This window comes from Lates calcarifer, linkage group LG10 (assembly GCF_001640805.2).
Source record: "Lates calcarifer isolate ASB-BC8 linkage group LG10, TLL_Latcal_v3, whole genome shotgun sequence".
In the NCBI taxonomy this organism is placed as follows: Eukaryota; Metazoa; Chordata; class Actinopteri; family Centropomidae; genus Lates; species Lates calcarifer.
Genome location: NC_066842.1, coordinates 11,264,328 through 11,275,822, shown reverse-complemented (window position 1 = coordinate 11,275,822; position 11,495 = coordinate 11,264,328). Strand labels below are relative to the sequence as shown.

The window sequence follows — 11,495 nt, the reverse complement described above, 5'->3', positions numbered from 1 at the left end:
CCTATTTTAAGAGGAGTTTTGATTGTATACATATTTGCATTCATGGCAACATGTCTATACAAATATATGCATATACCTATGTAAACGTATGCATCCTTTATACATCTGAACATGCATAATATACAGTACATGTTTGCATACTTCCTTGATAACCCTTCATTTGCCTTTGGACTATTATTTGTTGTAAATAATAGGAAAGGAAATTTCGCACAGCAACGTGAAAAATAGTGATATTTTTTCCTCAGCAACATGCTTTTTGTTTAAAGTTCACTTGAGAATAACTTTCGAACTGTAAACAATAGACGCTCATTTCTGTTTTCATGGTTTGTCATTTTATAGAATGGCTTGATCTGAGCATTCTGCAGTCAGAACAGTCCTCAGAAGACACAGGAAGAATATCCTGTCGGTTAACAGGTGAGTATATATAAATACAGGTAGTGGTGGTTAATTTTGCTGAAGAGGAACACTTGCAGCGCGCCGCGTTTCCAACCGGATGACTTTATCTGGAGTACCAGGTCAGAACAAGAAGCGTTACAGCACTGCAACGGCGGAGAGCTACTCTTTCACAGGTCTCTTAGCTGGTTAAGATGAATTTATTATGTGTATTGAACATGTGTATCCTGACGTGAGGCGCTGTGTGGAGGAATGTATTGTGCAGGGTAACTTTTCGTGTTTCGCTCACAAACAGGGGCGGTCTTGTTTGCTAACCGTAGCTCACGTTAGTTTGTTATGCTCTTCCCACCGCTCTGAAGGACGTGTTGTACATCAGCTGATTGAAGCTGTCGGTATATTTAATCCATGCCTAACCAAAGAGTAAATTTCATGAAGTCTAGGTAATAAAATAGCGATTTTTGCATAAGCCATGAAGAAGGTTTTGAGGAAGATACACAGCGTCTTTCTAAAGATCGCCCTGTTTCCAAGCACGTTTGGCGGGAGGACAGGCCCACGGCCACCTGCCTCAGAGGTCCTTACCTGTCACCTGCTGCAGCGCAAACTCCCGCCGTGGACTTCATACTGTGTCCGCTACAGCTCGGTCCACAATGACCAGTTTGGACTGTCCAATTTTAACTGGAAAGTCCAGGGATCCAACTACCAAATACTGAGAACAGGCTGCTTCCCTTTTATAAAATATCACTGTACCAAAGCACCTCCACAGAACCTGGACTTTGAGGACAAGTTTTTCTCCATGTTGAAAGTGATTAATCTGGGTCAGTAAATTCATTAAATGCATTAAATGCTCCACCTTCCATCCTATGTGATACAGATAATAATTCTATTTGACATTTAAACACTGCTGTAATCACCATGTACTCTTCATTGCAGGCATCCCATGTCTGGCCTATGGCGTTGGTTGCTGGATGGTGGTGGGAGCTGCAGAAACGGTGCAGACGAGTGTCGGACCAGTCACTGTCTATTTTGCCTACAAAGAAGAAGAAGGTGCACAGTATTAAACCATGACGCAGCACTGTTTTGAATGCATCTTGAAGCGCGTGTTATTTGCTGTATTTACAACATTTCCTCAGGTCATGTTCTATTGACAGAAGTGCCAAGTCCTATTGTGTGACCGCACAGGTTCTTCTGTGTTTAATTATTAAAGATTTAAAGTTGCAATGGAGGAGTCAGTTATGCATGTTATTGCACTGACACACAATACTGACAGTGTTTATTCAGAAAGCCAACTTTCCATTAAAAATTAATGGGAAGTTTAGGATTTCTCCTTGAATAGGCTGTTTGACACAATGTCTTTTCCTATATGTTTCATTTACAGCCTGCGGTAAATGTAGGTATTTACACACAGTTTATTGTAAAAATGTATTTTTGCAGCAAATATTAAAGTATATACGATGATAGTGCAGGAGATGATTTGACTGCAATGGTTTTCTTGCTATTTCATCTTAAGATTGTCAGGATCAGCTTTTAAAAATGTGATGATAAATATGACAGACAACATCTCCTTCAGTGCCCAAGTCTTAATATAAATAATATTAAGAAGCAGCATGAATTTAATATTACTGTCTTTTGCATCATTTTGTGTGACAAATGCAGGAATCTAAAAAACCACAGCTCATTTATTTAAAGGTAAATTAGTGATCACTCTCCATGCAACAGATAGTCAATAGTGTTAGAGAAAAAACAGTGACAAGACAGGTCTGATAAAATAGGTTTTAATTACCAAAGTGTGGCCTTTGTACAGAGACATCTACATCCCTTCCTTCAGGCCCTCTCTGGCCTTTGATTTCTGGTAATGTGCTTTGCTGACAGGGCACACTTACCTTCTGCTGCAGAGTCCTTCTCTCTCTGAGAGGCAGGTTGACAAACTGCCATATTGATTTCTTCACCCCTCAGCATCTCCTCCTAATAGCATTTATCAGCAACCTCAATTTTCTGGCCTTGGCCTCTTCATTTTTAGCAACAATGAAACCGAACGAATAATTTCTTGTCGTACATGTAAATCAATGCACCTTTTGACCTTCTTCACACTTGAAGGCTCTGTGGTCCACCTACAATGTTTTCATGAAGTACAGCCTCATCACGAGTGTCGTATTTCGTAAAACTTGCTCGGTCTTATGCAACAACATTAAAATTTAACAGATAATTTTATATCACAAAATATCAAAAATTGTTAAATGCTCCTTCCTCGCAGTCTTAAGATGGCACTCTGCATACATGTGTAGGCCTAACAACATTTACACTCGCAACACCATCACATCTTTCCCCCAGAAAAGAATGAAAACTGCTTTTCTTTGCTAAAGCAAACACTGTAATTACCAAATCAGACATTTAACGTCCATCACTGGACAGTAATTTGCACATACCTTAAAATACATTTCAGAAACAGCGCTCTTAAATACTTTATGTTGTTTTTGTACCTTTGTCGTATCTGCAAAACTTCTAAACCTTATGCAGAATTTATGTGCAAAATCCTCCTAAACAGCGTGATGACACCGCACTATCTCGTAATCATACTAATTGCCTTGAACAAAGAACATTTAGACACACTTATGGAAATCTGATCCGCAGTATCAGGCTGCACTTAAATCCCCCTCCTTTCATCTCCAACCTTTCATCAGGACTGAAAGTGTGCATGGGGAATGCTCAGGCAACCATGTCTTAATTACTCATTGACCCTTTGACCCGCGAGATGCATTGATACCACCCGTACAGCCAGACACAATTGCATGGGGTTTGCAGCCGACTGCGGCTTTGTGTGCGGCTATTACAGGGATGATGTGAGTCAGTGAAATCTAAACTGTGGAGCAGGTGAGTACATTGTATTTGTTTTCAGGGCTTCACCTTTTGAGTCACTCTAAACTACAGGGGAGGGCGCCCCTTCAGCTCGGCCACAGGCTTTACATTACACATCGAACCTCTGTCACCACTGGCTCAGGTCTAGGGTATCTGGACGTGCAAATGGACCTTTTGTAAATTAACAAAATATATCTACATTTGGTGTGAGATGGATGCCTTTTAATAGCCGTGGTAGTCTAGTCCTGTATTGAAGTGTTTAAATTACCCACCACACATCTAAACGTGGTAATGAAGAAAGAATTAATGCCTGTTTGGCAAGTTTAATTGCATGCTGGAGCTGGTAATAAGTTTTGTCAAGGTGAAATCTTTAAATACTTGTACTGTTTAGAATTTGGGTAAGTAAAGCAAAACAAGTGCTGAAATTGAGTGTAGTGTTGCTGTAAATTGTTAATGTTCAACAGTGAAATTGCTAATCAACCTGCAGAGACTTGTAATTATCTTCAAATTTGCTAATAAGATCTCAGATTCTGCAATGTGATTTAAAAAAAAAAGAAAAGAAGAAACAGAAGAAGCACAAACTGTGTTGATCTCCTTGAAATAGTTGATGCAGCCAATTCTTATATCAATTATTTAGCAAGAAAGTCGTGCCAGTTTTTTTTCTCTGTCATATAGATATATGGTTTGGCAGAAACAATTAATGTGTGAACAACCCCTGCAGCTAATGCTGGCGAGGTTATCATTATTAAGCCTCTGGATTGGCCACCAGCAGCCATCTCTGTGCTTGCTCCACGAGCAGCAGGGGTACCGGAGCCATCACTCAGATCACTTTAAGGATCACGCTTGGAATTACATCTTAATGCAGAGGTGTCAGCCAACATTGTCACAACATTCCCTGTGAAATGGCATTTCTTGAATTACAATGTGACAACTGAAACATGCAGCTCATTACTTTTCAACTAGAATCATCTCCAGTTGCACGTGAACGCAGACCTTGATCAGCTTTGGAAGAGTAACACTTAAAAAATACTTAAATAAGCAGCATGAGATATATCAAACATTTTGTTTAGTAATTGTTAAAAGATATTCTCAGGAGTTAATAACTTAATAACTGAACTCTTGTCATTGATACTTGAAATACTACCTTTTTTGGAGGGGGATAGTGTAGTGAAGCCATTAAAAATCTATTATGGTGTATTTCTTCACCCAAGGGGTGTCCATAATTCTTTTCTTTACATCCCTTTCCTTCATTATCTTTATGATGTCTTATATATATATATATATATATATATATATATATATATATATGTGTGTGTGTGTGTGTGTGTGTGTGTGTGTGTGTGTGTGTATGTGTGTGTAGGGGGAAGGGAAAGTACTGAAAGAGTATGCCTGCTGTGCCAATCAGTGTTGCCTAAGCTACTTGTCAGTGGGTGGCTGAAATGTCTGTCACTCGTCCTCTCTGGCTCTTCTGCATTTAGACCACTCCCAGCTGACATTAGGACTAAGTTGCAATGAATAGAAATGCCGGACGATTTTGTCTCTTATGCTTTACTTCACATTAAAAGCACGATAAAAATGCAAATTTTGAGTTCTTAGAGTGGATCTAAATTTATCTAGTTTAATATATCATCGTCAGTGGTTTTTCCTGTGTTTACTTGATGCCCTTAAGCTTGTGCACTTAACTTCATGCCCAAATCAGTTTTTTCTTCCAGTTCAAGTTGATTATTGCTTTGTTTTTCTGTCTTGTCGATGATGCGGTATCATGTTCACTTCATTCATACTTAATGCTTACTCTGTTGACATTAAGAGAGTAATGGATTTTAATAGTTTTTCCACGACTTATCGGGAGAGTTAAATGAACTATCCATTTTTATTATATATTATGCAGTATTTAAAGTTTCAGCTCATTAAAAAACAGACGCCCTCCACACCCCCCAGGCTGTCTTTTACCCCCCACCAGCATGCAGTCAGGCTCCTCTAGCCACAGGCTCTGCTTGATCTGTTTTTCCTAAGTCAAAATTGAAATACTCAGAAATATTTATTTATTTGTTTATGCCTTTTCTTTCACCAAAGAACAGCCTAATGTCTTTGCAGCTTAAACAAGCGGCATCAGTGGATCAGAAAAGGGGGATAATGCAGGGTTTTGTTTGATTGATATAATTTGTCACATTGCATATGTGTTTTATCATCCACCTCCAGACGAAATATCCTATATATAAAGAAATACTGCATGTACCCTAATTTTGCACCAGAACAGGCCCCCTGTGTTATTCGATTGCTCTGCTTCTTACTTGCACAATAAGCAGCAACATCCACAGCAACTCAATGCTAGACTGGAGATTTACATTAAATACACTGATACTGTTGCTGCATACAAACACAGAAATGGAATAAATCAATTTTGTTCCCAGAAATGCTTCACATACTTTTTGATGCAGCGTGATCTCCAATCTTTCTGCAAATGAGCTGCAGTCCCTTGTAATGGTTTCTGCTCCTCGTGGGAGGCCGGTGTCTCAGAAAAGCTGCTGATTGAGGGGGAAATGTAATACAGGTGTAAAGCAGACTTGATAGGGGTCTTACACGAGGGTTATGCATTTTAACAGTGATATACATACTGTTACATATTTATCAAAGAATATGGAATTTGCTGGGTTGACTCTTTCTGGCCTGCAGAGATTTGTAGGTTTCTGCTAGAGTGTTGTTAATTCTGGCAGAGAGGGTGGCTATTATGTTGAATTAATAGGAATTAAGGGTTTAAATTGGTTAAGTAAGCACTTCATTAATCGTGACTGGATTGCTGTGTGTGAGAGGTTTATAGGTGGTGTAGAGTGCTGGTACTTAGATGAGAGAAAAGGAGGGAGTTTTGAATTTAAAAAGCTGCTTGGTGCTCAGCAGATTCAGCTGAGAAATCCCAAATATATTACGTAATGCGGGGCTGAAAAGATGAGTCGTTTAATTGATTAGTTATTGGCAACTATGTTGATCATTCATTCATCATTTGGGGAGCATTTGCTGCTTGTCTTTGTCTTTTATCATAGTAAATTGTATGCCTTTTGGTTTTGGACTTTTGGACAGACATTTGTAAATTTCCCCATTGTGGGACTAATAAAGGATTGTCTTATCTAACAGGACATTTGAAGACATCACATTGGGCTTGAGGAAGTTGTGATTTTTTTTTCCCACTTTTTTTTTATAGGCCAAACATTGACCAAACGATTAACCACTAAATTGCAAAAAACATCATCACATTAATCGACAAAGAAAATAATTGTTAGCTGCAGTCCTAATACAATGTATATGCAATGGAACATGTCCATTAATGTATTTATTCTCTAATGTAACTTTATTATTATTGTGCATTTTAGTCATTGTGAAAGTAAAATGCACATCGTCGGTTCTTTCCCAGCCTCACTGACTGCAGATTTACAACATAACATGCTGGTTGTGGGTTGTGTTCACTGACTAAGTCCTACAGTTCCGTACCTGAGGGACTTTTGTATACACATACTATTTTCCAACATTTAAGATAAGATAATCCTTTATTAGTCCCACAATGGGGAAATTTACATTGTTGCAGCAGCATAAGTGATTGAAAAGATAGAAAGACATAAATACAAGTAAGGGCAAGATAAAAACAAGATAAGGCTATAAAAATTATACACAACAGTATAAACATGACAATGTAATAAAAAATATTAACAGAAGAGCAATATACACAGGGCTTTATACATAGACAGAAAATGAATACAGATATTGCATATTTGAAAATGGAATTTCACACAGTGAGTGACTGATAGCAGCTGTTTTGGATTGATTAAAGTGCAGAAACCTAGTGAAAAATGGTCCATGTGGGTATGTGGTGTATTAGGAGCAGTGCTGGTTGTAGAGTCTGACAGCAGCAGGAAGGAAGGACCTGCGATACCTCTCCTTCACACACTTTGGGTGAAGCAGCCTATCTCCTTCAGCAATAAATTTTCAGTCTGCGTCTTTACTACAAGACACAGACTGAAAATTTAGGGACTGAATTTAATTAAAATCTCTATTTGAATGCTGAAACAATTAACCAGTGGATGAGTGTTCAGTAATGTAATCTTTGGCCTTCAGTTTGGAGGCAGCATTGGCTGCTGTCAGTGAAGTTATGGCATAGGTCAGCTGGAAGCGTCTGTCTTACATGACGTGCCTCCCCCAGCAGAGGTGGACTAATTGAGGTGTGTTTTTATCTGGGCCTGCTAATGATGATGAGGGTGCAGGAGAAGTATTCTGTCCCCTTAGGCTGAGGAATAGCATGACTTAGCCAACCTTCTGTACTTATTGTCCAACAAAGGGGGAATTCACTTAATGCAGTGTTTCAGAAAAGTGGATAATTGTGGCCACAATCAATAAAGTAACAGAGCGGAAAATGAACGGTGTGTGCAGTGTAGCTGTGTTGTAGATATCTGACAGAAATCGAAAGAAGCAGGGTTCTTGTTTTTTGTGTGTTTGTTTCGGCCAAGTCATCAAAAGAGAAGTCGATTCCAGTGTCTGCGCGCGATATACATATGCAGGCTGGTAAAGCTGTTTACTTTGTGTACACGTAGCTGTGACCATGAGCATGTGCATGTCTGTGTGTGTGTGTGTTTGCATGTGTTTGTGTATATATGATAGAGGGGGTAGGTTTGGTTGGATGAGCCACATTGTTCCTGTGCGGCCTAGTGACATCGCTGGAGGGCAGAGAGGGATGGAACCTGAGAGGGGTGACAGTGATAAATAGCCCTTTTAATAACAGCTGCCCCACTTGGCCAGCTAGTCCCAGTCAGTGTCCTCTGTGTATTTATGCCTATGTTTATTTATGCATCCATAGCATGCAGAAAATCACCACCGCAGGGGTACAATCATTCTTTTTTGTGGTGGGTGGGTGGGTGGGTAGGGTTGGGGGGGATTGCATTGGTTTAACTTTGGGAGGAGAGAAGCTAACTCATCTTAAACCGAGCAGATATTCGTTTAACCCTGAGGTTGATCTGTTGGTATGTCTGTGCATGAATATACATACAGTATATTCACATCTAGGAGAGGTCTCTTTTTCTTACTTAAAACACAAACAAAAGTAGAAACAAAGAGAGGTTTATACTTTAACGTGCATGTCACAGTTCTGGGATCTCACTACAATCTTAGTAATGGCATTGGATTCCATAGAGATGAGGGCAGAATTTTAATTTGTATGTACATTAAGAAATCCTGCAAGTGTTTTTCTACTATGTCTGAGGACACAGTCAGCATTTTAAACACCATGTAAGTTTTCTTAGGAATCTGGATATGCTGTTATTATGCTGCTATAGTGGCTCCTCTGATGCTCTGTGCAGCCTTCACTCTGCCTGGCTTTTAAATTTTTTGGTTCATTGTTGCCATTTGACTGAAGTCAAAAACCTTTTGTCTGTTGAAATATGACCTCAGGCCCGGGTCTGTGAATAGCGAAAGGGGAGGCTGTAGATCAGAAGTGTCAAAGCTTCTTCCCGGGGGGCGATGTCGGTGCTGTTCTCACTCAAACCAGTTCCCTCCCTTTAATTGGTTCAATTAGTTAAGTATCCATATACATTATCGTGTATGCATTTTTCATGACTCTCTCTTAACGCTCTGTTTAAACGGAACAACTTCCGGCTATGATTTGCCATTTGGATGAATGTCAAGGAGACTAAATGATTGCGCTAATTGAGTAATTAAAAGCAGATGTTGGAGCAAGAGCCAACAGCATACACTTTAAACACTTTGCCCTCCAGAAAACCTACAGTGTTTTTGACACCCCTGTTATGTATGGTTATCCCAGAGGTGCCTCTGTAATAGTTACAGTTTCACCCTTGTGATTATTCAGTTGAAGTCTTTGCTATTGAACCAAAATGGTGTTTTTATGCTATTTTGACCATGGGAAATGGTCTGGAAAAGAAAAGCCCATCATGCTGCCTAATGGCCAGACTCAGTGGTGCACAGATTCAACACAAGCTCTAGACAGGGAAAGCACGATATCTCCACACTTGTCCTATCACTCTTGCCCCCCGCTGTCCTCTGGCGGGACACTAGTGGCCTGTGCGAGACTCTTTTGAGGGAGATGATGTTTTGTTGAAGGTAATTAACATTGGAAATGTGCCAGTAATGGGAATCAGTGTGCCATCAAATCGCAAAGGAACAGAGTGTATTTCCATGGTTTTGACAGCTGTGGTGATTGGAGCATTGCTGGAAGGCTTTACAAAGTGCAGATCAATAAGTAACAATTTTCCTATTAAAGAAAAATTACTTGGACATTGCACTAAGATAGCTTGTGGCTCTTTCACTTCAGACCAGTTGTAGAGGAAAGGTCTCTGGCTGAAAGAAGGTTTGTGTAATTTTGTCTTTGCTGAGATATTATTTGCTTTTCTGTCATTCTGGTATTCAGCAATAATTTCATTTTTTTTTTCGTTGCTGTTTTTTGGGGTTTTTTTGAATGGTTTGAAAAGAAATGGGTCTCATGGTGTGGTCCTGAAAACCCCTCTCACATTTTTTTTTTAAATTCTTTGTCAAACAATATTTTGACATCAGATTACATTTTTCAGTTTTGTCCAGCATTACATGATTGTAGGTTATATTATGATCTTCACAAATGTTTCTACTGTCAGACTGACTTTGCCTGAAAGCCTAACAAAATTTTTTCATGTGATTTGATTGTACTCGACTCTGTACGTTCAAAGACTTCACCGTGGGTTCTCAGAACTTTTTTGTACTTTTCATACACTATGTTATAAACAAAAAAAGATCAGAATGAAAACAATGGTTTGTTGCAGCCCTAATTATTAATACGTCCATGTTACAACCATGGGCAAATTACCTAAAACACTATAACAACACGTCTGTTATACAGTATGTTAAAATCACATCTGACATTTGAATGTCAACTCAGGTTTTGCAGAGATTACTTACAACACAAATATGAAAGTTAGAGAGCAAATGCCAGTATGTTGGCTGAGGGGTGCTGTTTCACACATTCAGGTATCAAAAAACAGGTGCTCTTTGATCCAGGGACATATCATGAAACTAAAAACAAAGGAGAGAGGTTAGATATTTTACTTTTCTTCATAATCAATTATAACCAAAAGATACCAAAAAACACTGTTTTGCAAAAATAAAAAAAGCACACATAGGCATTAAACCTTTTAATTTTTGCACAGCAGTGTTTCTTGTGTGTTTTTTTTTTTTGTTTTTTTTTTTTTTTGGTTATGACTTTTTGACCACAAAACAAAGCCTGACCTGTCTCCTCTTTTTTAGTGTTATGATAATTAGACAGTTAGTTTATGGGCATTTTATGTTTATTTATTTATTTATTTGCACTATTCTTTATTTTGCACTATCTACTTTCCCAATTAAATTGTGTTATCACACATTTTTCCCTGAAAGCCAGTAATACTGGGATTCATCCAGGCCCTCTGACACTGTGACTGACACTATTGCGTTTTGAATTTAACCTTTACTGTCAGCCCATTTTCCCAAATTGGTTGTTTTGGCTGTTTCACCTGTAAAGCCATTTACAGAGAAGGTAATAATTGCCCATTAAAATGCCAAATGTAGTCAGTTAAGATATTCAAAAGCAGTGGAGAGAGTTGATGGCAAATCTTGTTTTAATAAATCTCTAGGCCACTAGCGTGGCTAATGAACTTAGTAATTACTCATCACTGGTTGGAAGAGTTTAGCCGGGTGAGATGAAAGCAGTGGCTGCTGGGAGCCACAGGAATGGCACAACAGGCAACAATCAACACAGTGTCTGCACAACAATCAATCACAACTGTCAGGCCCTTAACAGTCAGAGTAATTTGCTGGTGTTTTTCAGAAATGAGTACACCTTGTAAAATGTAGCTAAGATCACTTTCCCAAACACCTTGCAGCACAATATGTTTAAACCAATGAGATTTGTGTTGTGTGATTTATCACACTGCTCTCAGAAAAATTATTATTTTTAGCTAAGGAACTGTTTCATGGGCTCAAATTACTCCAGTCAAGCCTGAAGTCAGTTCCTCTTACAATACAGTGTACTGTGTGGTTGAATGTTACATTTCTTCACAGTTTTCTGGCTGAGTGTTACAGCTCAACAGTTTCTGTTATTTGTTTTGCTTTGTTTTTCACTTTAATGTCTAGTCAATCATGCGTTTGATGTCACGAGCATAAGACTACATTACACTGTGGTGGCAACTCAACAAACAGTAAAATATATAGAGAGAGCAGATATCTATCTATCTATCTATCTATCTATC

At 38.8% G+C, this 11,495-nt stretch overlaps 1 protein-coding gene across 1 annotated transcript; it reads left to right on the top strand.

Annotated features, from left to right (window-relative positions):
* Positions 1–480: 480 nt before the first annotated feature.
* Positions 481–1,611, top strand: lg10h15orf61 (linkage group 10 C15orf61 homolog). The gene is made up of 2 exons (XM_018681475.2): positions 481–1,208; positions 1,324–1,611. Exons 1-2 carry the CDS (start codon positions 863–865, stop codon positions 1,449–1,451), a joined length of 474 nt encoding a protein of 157 aa, XP_018536991.1. The 5' UTR covers positions 481–862; the 3' UTR covers positions 1,452–1,611.
* The last annotated feature ends 9,884 nt before the right edge of the window (positions 1,612–11,495 follow it).